This window comes from Salmo salar, chromosome ssa18 (assembly GCF_905237065.1).
Source record: "Salmo salar chromosome ssa18, Ssal_v3.1, whole genome shotgun sequence".
Lineage (NCBI taxonomy): Eukaryota > Metazoa > Chordata > Actinopteri > Salmoniformes > Salmonidae > Salmo > Salmo salar.
The window spans coordinates 3,427,354-3,441,219 of record NC_059459.1 but is presented as its reverse complement, the minus strand read 5'-3'; the positions used below and the strand labels follow the sequence as shown (position 1 = coordinate 3,441,219).

The 13,866-nt window shown below is 41.5% G+C and overlaps 1 protein-coding gene across 7 annotated transcripts in view; it reads left to right on the top strand.

The window, feature by feature from the left end:
• LOC106576891 (fibroblast growth factor receptor 2) overlaps nucleotides 1-13,866 on the top strand; it is a 141,220-nt gene that overhangs the window by 82,857 nt on the left and 44,497 nt on the right. For all 7 annotated transcript variants that reach the window (XM_014154426.2, XM_014154425.2, XM_014154424.2 and 4 more), the window contains 4 exons: nucleotides 6,282-6,403; nucleotides 7,189-7,299; nucleotides 10,750-10,940; nucleotides 11,709-11,831. In XM_014154426.2, coding sequence (XP_014009901.1) covers nucleotides 6,282-6,403; nucleotides 7,189-7,299; nucleotides 10,750-10,940; nucleotides 11,709-11,831 — 547 coding nt within the window. The remainder of the gene's footprint in view (nucleotides 1-6,281; nucleotides 6,404-7,188; nucleotides 7,300-10,749; nucleotides 10,941-11,708; nucleotides 11,832-13,866) is intronic.

The window sequence follows — 13,866 nt, the reverse complement described above, 5'->3', positions numbered from 1 at the left end:
GGTTTGCAACTGCACATGGGGACAAATATCGTACTTTTTGGAGAAATATCCTCTGGTCTGATGAAACAAAAATAGAACTGTTTGGCAATAACGACCATCGTTATGTTTGGAGGAAAAGGGGGATGCTTGCAAGCCAAAGAACACCATCCCAACCGTGAAGCACGGGGTTGGCAGCATCATGTTGGGGGGGTGCTTTGCTGCAGGAGGGTCTGGTGCACTTCACAAAATAGACGGCATCATGAGGCAGGAAAATTATGGGGATATATTGAAGCAACATCTCAAGACATCAGTCAGGAAGTCAAAGCTTGGTCGCAAATGGGTCTTCCAAATGAACAATGACCCCAAGCATACTTCCAAAGTTGTGCCAAAATGGCTAAGGACAACAAAGTCAAGGTATTGGAGTGGCCATCACAAAGCCCTGGCCTCAATCCTATAGAAAATATGTGGGCAGAACTGAAAAAGAATGTGTGCGAGGAAGGAGGCCTACAAACCTGACTCAGTTACACCAGCTCTGGGCCACCAGTAATGGGCCAAAATTCACCCAACTTATTGTGGGAAGCTTGTGGAAGGCTGCCCGAAACGTTTGACCCAAGTTAAACAATTTAAAGGCAATGCTACCAAATACTAATTGAGTGTATGTAAGCTTCTGTCCCACTGGGAATGTGATGAAAGAAATAAAAGCTGAAATAAATCATTCCCTCAACTATTATTCTGACATTTCACATTCTTAAATAAAGGGGTGATCCTAACTGATGTAAGACAGGGAATTTTTCCTAGAATTAAATGTCAGGAATTGTGTTTAAATGTATTTGGCTAATGTGTATGTAAACTTCCGACTGCATCTGTATATTACTCCACAAGGAGCGGGAGACTAATCTGGACGCTGATAAGAAATCCCGCTATGCCCTCAGACGAACCATCAAACAAGCAAAGCGTCAATAAAGGATTAAGATTGAATCCTACTACACGGGCTCTGACGCTCGTCGGATGTGGTAGGACTTGAAAACTATTACGGACTACAAAGGGAAACTCAGACACGAGCTGCCCAGTGACGCGAGCCTACAAGACAAGCTAAATGCTTTTTTTGCTTGCTTCGAGGCAAGCAACACTGAAGCATGTACGAGAGCACCAGCTGTTCTGGATGACTGTGTGATAACGCTCTCGGTAGCCGATGTGAACAAAACCTTTAAACAGGTCAACATTAACCTGTTAGGGTTAGGGGGCAGTATTGACACGGCTGGATAAAAAACGTACCCGATTTAATGTGCTTACTACTCCTGCCCAGTAACTAGAATATGCATATAATTATTGGCTTTGGATAGAAAACACTCCAAAGTTTCTAAAACTGTTTGAATGGTGTCTGTCAGTATAACAGAACTCAAATGGCAGGTCAAAACCTGAGAAGATTCTGTACAGGAAGTACCCTGTCTGACCATTTCTTGGCCTTCTTTGCCATCTCTATCCAAAACAAAGGATCTCTGCTGTTACGTGACACTTCCTACGGCTGCCATGGGCTCTCAGAAGGCGTCAAAAAGCTGAATCGTGGCTTTGCAGGCTCTGGCTGAAAAAAAGTAGCGTGTTTGGGTTGTGGCTGGTTACAGTACTGTGAGACTCAGGCGCGTGCCCGCGTCGACCGAATGCTTTGTTTTCTTTCCTCTGTTTACCTAAACGCAGATTCCCGGTCGGAATATTATCGCTTTTTTATGAGAAAAATTGCATAAAAATTGATTTTAAACAGCGGTTGACATGCTTCGAAGTACGGTAATAGAATATTTAGAATTTTTTTGTCACGAATTGCGCCATGCTCGCCACCCTTATTTACCCTTTCGGATAGTGTCTTGAACGCACGAACAAAACGCCGCTGTTTGGATATAACGATGGATTATTTTGGACCAAACCAACATTTGTTATTGAAGTAGAAGTCCTGGGAGTGCATTCTGACGAAGACAGCAAAGGTAATAACATTTTTCTTATAGTAAATCTGACTTTGATGAGTGCTAAACTTGCTGGGTGTCTAAATAGCTAGCCCTGTGATGCCGGGCTACTGAGAATATTGCAAAATGTGCTTTCACCGAAAAGCTATTTTAAAATCGGACATATCGAGTGCATAGAGGAGTTCTGTATCTATAATTCTTAAAATAATTGTTCTGCTTTTTGTGAACGTTTATCGTGAGTAATTTAGTAAATTCACCGGCAGTGTTCGGTGGGAATGCTAGTCACATGCTAGTCACATGCTAATGTAAAAAGCTGTTTTTTGATATAAATATGAACTTCATTGAACAAAACATGCATGTATTGTATAACATAATGTCCTAGGGTTGTCATCTGATGAAGATCATCAAAGGTTAGTACTACATTTAGCTTTGGTTTGGGTTTATGTGACATTATATGCTAGCTTGAAAAATGGGTGTCTGATTATTTCTGGCTGGGTACTCTGCTGACATAATCTAATGTTTTGCTTTCGTTGTAAAGCCTTTTTGAAATCGGACAGTGTGGTTAGATTAACGAGAGTCTTATCTTTAAAATGGTGTAAAATAGTCATATTTTTGAAAAATTGAAGGTTTTGCATTTCTAAGGTATTTGAATAACGCGCCACGGGATTACACTGGCTGTTGAGTAGGTGGGACGCAAGCGTCCCACCTAGCCCATAGAGGTTAAGCGCTAATGTTTTTCCATTGTCTATATGCACTAATGTTGTGTGCCCCCTGTTGGCTGTCAGTTATGTCAATGACTGTGTACATATGCCACGCCAGTCACCGACACCTGTAATTCCATGATTGTCACAGCCCTTGTGTGAAACATGTTCATTCCTTAGTGATGCGGACACAGAGGAACTTGAAGCTCTATATCCGCTCCACTACAGCCCCATCGATGTGGATGGGGGCGTGGTCACACCTCTTTTCCTGTAGTCCACGATTAGCTTCTTTGTCTTGCTGACATTGAGGGAGAGATTGTTGTCCTGGCACACTGTCAGGTCTCTGACCTCCTATCTATAGGCTGCCTCATTGTCGTCGGTGATCATTCCTACCAGCGTAAAGTCGTCAGAAAACTTGATGGTGTTGGAGTCATGCGTGGCAACGCAGTCATGGGTGAACAGGGAGTAGAAGAAGGGGCTAAGCACCCACCCCTGAGTTGCCCCCGTGTTGATGGTCAGCATGTCGGATAGGTTGTTGCCTACCCTCACCACCTGGGGAGGCCTGTCAGGAAGTCCAGGATACAGTTGCAGAGGGAGGTGCTCGGTCCCAGGAACCTGAGCTTGGTGATGAGTTTGGAGGGGACTTTTGGTGTTGAATGAGCTGTAGTCCATGAACAGCATTTTCACATAGGTATTCCTTTTGTCCAGGTGGGAGAGGGCAGTGTGGAGTGAAATAGAGATTGCGTCATCTGTGGATCTGTTGGGGCGGTATGCGAATTGGAGTGGGTGTCTGGGAGGATGGTGTTGATGTGAGCCATGACCAGTCTTTCAAATAATTTCTTGGCTATAGATGTGAGTGCTACATGGCGATAGTCATTTAGGCAGGTTACCTTGGCATTCTTGGGCATGTGGACTATGGTGGCATGCATGAAACAAGTTGGTATTACCGACTGGGTCAGAGATAGATTGAAAATGTCAGTGAAGATCACACTGTCATCCGGAGCAGCTGGTGCTCTCATACATGGTTCAGTATTGCTTACCTTGAAGCGAGCACAGCTTGTGAGGTGTGGAAACACTTTGTTGCTTTTATGTATTTTGTTTTGTTGCTTTTTGTGCTATTGCTCTTTCTGCATGCTACGTGTCACTTGTCCTATGTTGCTCTGCATGTGCTAACTGCTGATTGTCTGGATTGTTATTGTAATTGTTTTTAACCCGTTGAGGACAGACGTTCCGCTAGCGGAACCCCTAGCCAACAGCCAATGGCATCGCACGGCGCGAAATACAAAACCAACTAAAATACCACAATTCAATTTTCTCAAACAATCAACTATTTTACACAATTTTAAAGATAAGACTCTCATTAATCTAACCACATTGTCCGATTTCAAAAAGGCTTTACAGCGAAAGCAAAACATTATATTATGTCAGGAGAGTACCCAGCCAAAAATAGTCACACAGCCATTTTAAAAGCAATCATATATGTCACAAAAACCCAAACCACAGCTAAATGCAGCACTAACCTTTGATGATCTTCATCAGATGACACTCCTAGGACATGATGTTATACAATACATACATGTTTTCTTCAATGAACTTCATATTTATATCAAAAAACAGCTTTTTACATTAGCATGTGATGTTCAGAACTAGCATACCCACCGCAAACTTCCGGTGAATTTACTAAATTACTCATGATAAACGTTCACAAAATACATAACAGTTATTTTAAGAATTATAGATACAGAACTCCTTTATGCAATCGCGGTGTCAGATTTTAAAATAGCTTTTCGACGAAAGCACATTTTGCAATATTCTGAGTACATAGCTCAGCCATCACGGCTAGCTATTTTGACACCCACCAAGTTTGGGACAACTAAACTCAGAATTACTGTTAGAAAAATTGGATTACCTTTGCTGTTCTTCGTCAGAATGCACTCCCAGGACTTCTACTTCAACAACAAATGTTGTTTTGGTTCCAAATAATCCATAGTTATATTCAAATAGCTCCGTTTTGTTCGTGCGTTCAGGTCACTATCCGAAGGGTGACGCGCGAGCGCATTTCGTGACAAAAAATTATTCCATTACCGTACTTAGAAGAATGTCAAACGCTGTTTAAAATCAAATTTTATGCTATTTTTCTCGTAAAATAGCGATAATATTCCAACCGGGCAACGTTGTATTCATTCAAAGGCTGAAAGAAAAAAATGGAGTAGTCTCGTTAATGCGCATCTCCAGTGTCACTGTCCCCAGGCTGACCACTTACAAATTATCCTGCTGTTCTTCGCCCAGAGACAGCAGACACCCCATTCCACTTTCTGGCGGCTTTAGATAGCCATTGGAAGCCTTAGAAAATGTCACATTACAGCACAGATGCTGTATTTTCGATAGAGATGCAACAGAAAGACAACATATTGTCAGACAGGGCACTTCCTGTATGGAATCTTCTCAGGTTTTGGCCTGCCATATGAATTCTGTTATACTCACAGACACCATTCAAACAGTTTTAGAAACTTTAGAGTGTTTTCTATCCAAATCTACTAATTATATGCATATTCTAGTTTTTGGGCAGGAGTAGTAACCAGATTAAATCGGGTACGTTTTTTTCTGGCCGTGAAAATACTGCCACCTATCCGAAAGAAGTTAATAACCTGCCCAGGGACTGGGGTTGAAAATTTGCTGCACTTTTACTGAAACATTGATAAATATGCACTGTCCCTGTAAAAAAAATGTAATAAACTCAATAGAAGGCATTTAGCTCGTCTGGTAGGCTCGCGTCGCTGGGCAGCTCGCCGCTGGGTTTCCCTTTGTGATCCGTGATAGTTTGCAAGCCCTACCACATCCGTCGAGTGTCAGAACCGGCGTAGTAGGATTCCTTCTTAGTCTACTATTGATGCTTTGCCTGTTTGATGTTTCGTCAGAGGTCGTAGTGGGATTTTACATAGACGTCCGGATTAATGTCCCGCCTTGAAAGCGGCAGCTCTAGCCTTTAGCCTAGTACGGATGTTGAGAGTAATCCATGGCTGCCACCACATCGAGCCAATTAAGCACTCACACAATCAGAGAGAGAGAGAGAGAGAGAGAGAGAGAGAGAGAGAGAGAGAGAGAGAGAGAGAGAGAGAGAGAGAGAGAGAGAGAGAGAGAGAGAGAGAGAGAGAGAGAGAGAGAGAGAGAGAGAGAGAGAGAGAGAGAGAGAGAGAGAGAGAGAGAGAGAGAGAGAGAGAGAGAGAGAGAGAGAGAGAGAGACGTGGAAAACGCTGGCCTAGTGCCTGTTCGCTCTCTGTTTTACCTCTCTTTCTCGTTCTCTTTATCTCTCTCTTGCAATTGCTTTTTCAATCTCACGCTCTTGTTCTTTCTCTGTCGCTCTCTGTTTTTCGCTCCTTACAAATCTGTTTAAGTATGTGTCCTACAGAGAGAGATAAGAGAGTTAAGTGGGTTTTCAATAGGTGTTTGTGTTCCGGGTGCTAACTGTAGCACATAAAGGCACTACATTTTTTAGTCTGTGCATATATTGATTTGGCTATGGATGTATTTAATAGGCACCAAACAGAAGATAACAGACTTAAACAGGGAATGTGCTCTAATGAATATGACTCAGGTGTTTGAACATTAACTGTTTCTCGAATGTTTCCCTTTTTCTCCTCTACAGGTTGACTCTGGGCAAGCCGCTGGGCGAGGGCTGCTTTGGCCAGGTGGTGATGGCTGAAGCGTTAGGCATCGATAAGGACAAGCCGAAGGAGGCCATCACAGTGGCCGTGAAGATGCTGAAAGGTACGTGTGAGTGTGTCCGTCAGTTTGTACGTGTATGTGTGCATGTGTGTGCGTGATTGTCCCATCCACAGTAGCCTGTGGGATCTCACTATCTCAGTATTTCCACAGTGTAATCGTAGCCCTGCGACACACTGCCCTGCTAGCTGTAAGCCCTGGGCTGAGCCTCTGACCCTTTTTAAATATGGGCCACCGCCACCAGCTCTGGGCTGGTGTGTATGTTGTGGCTGGGGTGTGTACGTGGGTATGTTTACTTATTTATGTCTTATGTACACTACATACACTGGCTATATGTGCATATATGTGTGTGTGTACCTGTATGTAGGGGTTGTCGAGGTGGGGCTTGGGGGCTCAGGTAATGGTGCTGACAGCGGAATAAATCCTATGCCATTGTGTCTGACTGACTGGTCGCCTCGATCAGACCCATGAAAACAGAGACTCATGTGCTGCTGGAGACAATAACTTCAGATTGACTGAATGTCTTAATTCCCTGGCTGCTGAAAGAATAGAGGCCTGTGTTTAGTGGTCATACTGCTATAATGTAATCTAGACCACCACTGTCAGTGAAGCATGCTTAATAACGGCACAGATTAAGCTTGTCTGCTTGGACTGTAGGACAGACAGGGGCTGGTGCGTCCTGGGTCATGGGGAAAGAGATGCGGGTAGTGTGTGTGCGTGCGCTTGTCTGTATGCATGAATACGTTTATGTATGTGTTATTATTATTTTTTTTTTAATGTGTGTCTGTTTTGTCCTCTACTGTATATTGATGCCTTGTTTCCCCCTCCAGATGATGCTACAGAGAAAGACCTGTCTGACCTTGTGTCAGAGATGGAGATGATGAAGATGATTGGGAAACACAAGAACATCATCAACCTACTAGGGGCCTGTACACAAGATGGTGAGTATGAGGGGCTTTACCTTAAAGGGACAATCCACTCCAAACCACAAATTCCTATGATTAACAGTGCAAAAACAATATTTTTTGTGAACTAATCTTTCCTTTTGTTGTTATAACAACGTTGTTAGCAAAATGTGAGAATCATTGTGTAAATCTGTTCCAGCTCAAGTTGACTACAAAACCCACAATGCAATGCTCTCTCTGGGCCGGCTGGCTAGCTAGCTAGCTAGCAAACGTAGCTACACACAATAATACCAAAGTCAATATCAGCATGTGAAGGAGCTAGCTAGCTGTAAAATGGCATTAACAAACGGCACGATCAATTTACCCGTGGTATATTTTTCTATGATACTACTATGGATACTTTCATTCATACCCTGGTACTACTATGGTACTTTCACTTATACCATGCCATAGCCATTGGTCGCTTTAATGAAATGTACCATGGTTTTAGCTTTGAAGTATGATGGTACTACTATGGTATTGCCATTGTACCTAAATATTACCATGGTATAAATCTGAATCATGGAAATGTACCACGGTTTTAGATTTGAAGTATTATAGTACTGTCATCCACTTAAATAATACCATGGTATTGCATAATTTATACCATGGTAGATGTGGATCATTGAAATACCATGGTTTTAACCTGCATTATACCATGGTAATGCACACTTATGATAAATGGTACCAATAATTATCATATGGCACCATCTTTATTAATTGTGGCAGTATAATGCATTAAATAAATAAACCTCCCAAGGTCAAAAGAGGTTGTTTGGTATTATATTGATTCATTTGTATACCAGTTTGGGCAAGTTTCTGATAAAGTCAGAGGCAGGCTACTATTGTTGGTCCTAGTTTGTCTGTAACATCAAAAGAAAAAGGAAAATAGTTCGTGTGAAAAAGGGGTAGTACTTTCTGTATATGCCTAGTTAGTAAGTCAGTTGAACGAGAGAGCCAACTGAAGAGAGAAGCACCATGTAAACTAAATATTTTAAACGTTATCATTATGGTTAGCGAGTTATAAAGCATAGGATATGAAACAACAAGTTAATCATGTGTAATTAAGCGAGTGTAATGATAATAGTTGTTATTTTTGGATGATGTTTTCATGGTTTAATTCATTTATAAAAAACATTAGCATAGATGGTAAAGTTAGCTCCAGTCAAGCTAGACTGTCGTAGTCATGTTGACAGGACCAACGAACGTGTAATCAAAGGGAAACATTGTAACTTATTGTTTTTAGGGATATGTTGAGATTTACATATTGAAATTGTATCTATGCGATAAGATGATAATACCTTTTTACAATATTTTTTTAGTATATTGGCTATTTAGAACTGTATAAAAGTAGTCAAGCCAGTTGAATGATGGAGAGCCAACTGAAAACTGTATTGAAGAGGGAAGCACCAGATAAACTTGAAAAAATGTAAGGTTTCAGACTCCCTTCTTTCTTCTCACCATACCTTATTCAGGTCCCAAGGTTTAAGAGGGTACACTACACTACCAGACCATGTGTGTTGTGGTTTTTCACTATGAGCTAAAGGGGTTTAAGAGGGTACTAGGCCTACGCTTTGCCATTGCAGAGTGAGTAGTCAATGTTGCATTTTGTGAGTACCATAAATTACTATGTTTTTGGTCACTTCACCTGAAAAACGTTGGGACACAGACCATCATAATACATTGTAAACAACTACCATGCTTTCATGTTTCACTACATGCTGCTAGTACAAAACATTGGTATTTTTTTTCATTGTACTTCCATGGTTAATTTTTGTACTATGGTAGCTAGTACAATGAAAAATATAGAATGTTTTTGTGGTCACTACCATGGCAGGAAGATACAAAGGTATTGGTGCAAATACCATGATATTTTCCTGCCATGGTATTACAATGAATAAAATAGCATGATACTATAATGTTTTTTGGTTCACTACCATGGCAGCAAAATATCATTGTATTGCAACAGTACCATGGTATTTTCCTGCCATGATAGTGACCAAAAAAAAACATTATAGTACCATGCTATTTCTATTTTTTTCATTGTACTACCATGGTACATTTTTGTAAGGGTAGGAGTCTCTCACCGAGTTCAACTTGTAGTTTGTCTCTGCCCCAGAGCGAGTGCAGAGTACGTTGCTATGTCAACAATGGCCCTTTCCCGCATTTCCCACAAACACACAGGGTGCATTGCAAGATGGAACTTTAAGGAGAAACTGAGTTGAATAATTAGGTACACTGTTTAGATTGAGCACATATAAGTGAAATATATACATTGTTATGATGATAAACAGATGGATGTGTTCTAGACAAGTATGCCCTTACCGTCTATTGGCTGATTTGGCAATTTGGACTGCAGATAATGTTTTAAAAGTATTATGAAATGTGATAGTGTGTTATCCCTATCTCCACTGACAAGAACCATGTAGCTATGACGCGTTCCTACACGATTTCCTGATTTCACAGACAGACCACTTAGAAGTTAAATCATGGGGGAAATTGTTATTTTACCCACTGATAGAACATAGGCTTTCACCAAATCATAAGTTTCATGATTTTATTTCTGAGGTGGATTATCCCTTTAAAGGACTGGTTCACTTTTTTGATGTAAATGGCATGTTATAGAAGGTTACAGACTTTTTGGGGGATGATTTCAGTTGGTTTTGAAAAACTTACCCCACCCGCAATAGACTTCCTCGTTCTGCGTTTTCTCATATCACCACAATTGGAACGAGAAAGCACGTACATGCTCTCACAAGAAAATGTATTGCTTGAGTCCCACAAAATGGAATATAACACTGTGGATAAAGTTTGGAATTACACAGTTTCATGTGTACGACATCTTAAGACCTGCATCACCTACAATAAGGAAGTGAACTACTCCTTTAATGGTCCAAATGTAGCCGTTTTTATCTCAATATCAAATCATTTGGTGGCCATTAATAAACATGAACAATGCTCCCAAAACACCCAAATACGTCCTTTGGTTCCGTTGTGTTGAAATGAGTAACAAGAAAGCACGCGCATGCTCGCACACCGAAATGTATTGCTAGAGTAGAGTTGCCAAGTTCTCTCCCACACATCTACTATGAATATAGTGTTGAACAGAACTGAATTTAAAGGAGTATTTTATGAAATAATATAACTCTACCCTCCCATATATTTGTCATTAGTCCATGTTTGCCACTGTCCCCCACAAATTGTTTCAGTCAACATTTAAATTCTGATGCCCAAAATCCCTGCTTGACTTGGTTACTTCTCTCTGCCCCAATTTGGAAAGCAGTGTTCAGTCAGTGTGGTTGAGTCCTAAATGAGTGTATGTCTCTCTTTCTCTCTCTCTGTGTGTGTGTGTGTGTGTGTGTGTGTGTGTGTGTGTGTGTGTGTGTGTGTGTGTGTGTGTGTGTGTGTGTGTGTGTGTGTGTGTGTGTGTGTGTGTGTGTGTGTCAGGCCCTCTGTATGTGATAGTGGAGTATGCCTCTAAAGGGAACCTGAGGGAGTACCTACGTGCCCGCAGGCCCCCGGGCATGGAGTACTCCTACGATATTAACCGCTGCTCAGACGAACAGCTCGCCTTCAAGGACCTGGTCTCCTGTACCTACCAGGTGGCACGGGGCATGGAATATCTGGCCTCGCAAAAGGTGCACACAAACACACCATGTTCATTCTCACCATTCTACTTGGTAGACAAACTTCCATGAAATTGCACTGGGCCTTTGTGATAGGGCTTTAGCCAGGGTGGTTGTGTAAAAAGTGTGTTTTTATCATGGTGGGAATATTGTCTCCTTAAAACACATCTCTAGCCCACTGTCCAAATCCCAGCATTGTCTCTCGCTGTCACACAAAGCCTTTCTGTGCAGACAACTGAAGAATATATTTTTCACAACAGGGAATGGGCACATTAGCCCAACACTCCATCACCCTCCCTCTCACTAGAGGAATCTGTCAGAGGCTAGAGCATACAATGTTAAGACATACACACACACACACACTCTGGCATGCAGTCATGCACAGAGACACACATGCACACCTAGGCACACAAACAACTTCTACCATGTATGACAAAGTATGTCAGAAATAGTTTTCAGATTCAGGCTTGTTTCTCATGCATGTGGTAGCATGTGTTTAGTTGAATGTGTGTTTTTGGGTTATTACATGGATAAAAGCATTTATTAGCATAGCTTGTTTGTATTTTAGTGTTTGTATATGTATTTATTTGCACAATGAAGTAACTGTATCATGTTCTCTTCTCCTTTTCCCAATCTTTCCACTGGTTTTCCTCTCTTCTTCCCCCTCTTCTGCTTTTCTAACCTTTTTCTCTCCTTCTCTCCATCCCCCCCTGCCCTTTCACAATTACCACTGTTATCTTTTCTCCCCTTCTCCTATTTTATCTCCTTCTCTCCATCCAGTGTATACATAGAGATCTAGCAGCGAGGAACGTTCTGGTCACAGAGAGCAACTTTATGAAGATTGCAGACTTTGGCCTGGCCAGGGATGTCCACAACATTGATTACTATAAAAAGACAACTAACGTGAGTATTTGGGGGGGCACATGCTATGCTGTGTGTAAGTTAGTGTTCTGTGGTGTTGTCAGGGGTTGTATGTGACAGAGTTCGGGGTCAATTCCATTTAAATTCAGTTAAAAGTCCAGGTAGTCGATAATGGACCGTAACAGATATGTATGTAGTTGGTGCTGTATATGAACTAATATACTGTACATGGGTTCTAATGTTAAAAATTATTTGTTAGTTACAATTGTACAATGTATGTTCCCTGCATATAAAATCCACGAAGACTGCCGGAAAGCCCCGAACACAAGATTGTAATTTCTATGACTCACACGGTGGAGGAACATACATGTATTGCCTGTAGCCTACTGTACACAGTAAGCTGTAAATGGCACTTCACTTTTTACTATAAACAACAACTGTGAGGATTTTTCTACATTAGTCACAACAATCTTTATAGAATAAAAATCTAATTACATGTGGAAATACATATGAGTGAACATTAGCAAGCAAGCAGCAGATGAAACAGAAATGGAATTCTCTCTTCCCTCTCCGCGGTTTTAGCTTGGTTTAGGATATTTACTAGCCCACACCAGTGACAAACATAGCTATGTCATTAACATATGGCAGTACACAAACAAAATCTAGCTCATTTATTTTTCTAAAGTGCCTTCAGGAAATATTCACACCCCTTGACTTTTTCCACATTTTGTTGTGTTATAAAGTGGGATTAAAATTGTTTTAATTGTATTTTTTTATGCAAATGTGTATAATTATAGTTCATAAAAGTTAAAGAATTTGAAGTTAGGATAGCTTGAACATGTGAGAGTTGGTTTGGTGCCTCTAGCTTGAACGGTTCAATAGTTCATGTTGGGGAGTTATTCAATGCAAATGTATATTGTTACAGTTCCTAAAATGTTAAAATATGTTTTATTCAGGATAGCCTGAACATGAGAAAGTGGGTTTGGTGATGTTATGCTAATGTCTTCTGACCCCAATTAGTCAGCGGGTCTATTGTTTGGTTGTTAGGCTGTTGGTTGACCTTGAATGTTTTAGTTGAGCAGTAGCAAATATATATACTATATATAGATATAGATATATAGATATAGATATAGATAGATAGATAGATAGATAGATAGATAGATAGATAGTTATATATATATATATATATATATAACTATAACTAATATATATATATATATTAGTATATATATATACACTGCTCAAAAAAAGAAAGGGAACACTTAAACAACACAATGTAACTCCAAGTCAATCACACTTCTGTGAAATCAAACTGTCCAGTTAGGAAGCAACACTGATTGACAATACATTTCACATGCTGTTGTGCAAATGGAATAGACAACAGGTGGAAATTATAGGCAATTAGCAAGACACCCCCAATAAAGGAGTGGTTCTGCAGGTGGGGACCACAGACCACTTCTCAGTTCCTATGCTTCCTGGCTGATGTTTTGGTCACTTTTGAATGCTGGCGGTGCTTTCACTCTAGTGGTAGCATGAGACGGAGTCTACAACCCACACAAGTGGCTCAGGTAGTGCAGCTCATCCAGGATGGCACAACAATGCGAGCTGTGGCAAGAAGGTTTGCTGTGTCTGTCAGCGTAGTGTCCAGAGCATGGAGGCGCACCCAGGAGACAGGCCAGTACATCAGGAGACGTGGAGGAGGCCGTAGGAGGGCAACAACCCAGCAGCAGGACCGCTACCTCCGCCTTTGTGCAAGGAGGAGCAGGAGAAGCACTGCCAGAGCCCTGCAAAATGACCTCCAGCAGGCCACAAATGTGCATGTGTCTGCTCAAACGGTCAGAAACAGACTCCATGAGGGTGGTATGAGGGCCCGACGTCCACAGGTGGGGGTTGTGCTTACAGCCCAACACCGTGCAGGACGTTTGGCATTTGCCAGAGAACACCAAGATTGGCAAATTCGCCACTGGCGCCCTGTGCTCTTCACAGATGTGCTCAGTGTGAACCTGCTTTCATGTGACAGACGTGACCGAATCTGGAGACGCCGTGGAGAACGTTCTGCTGCCTGCAACATCCTCCA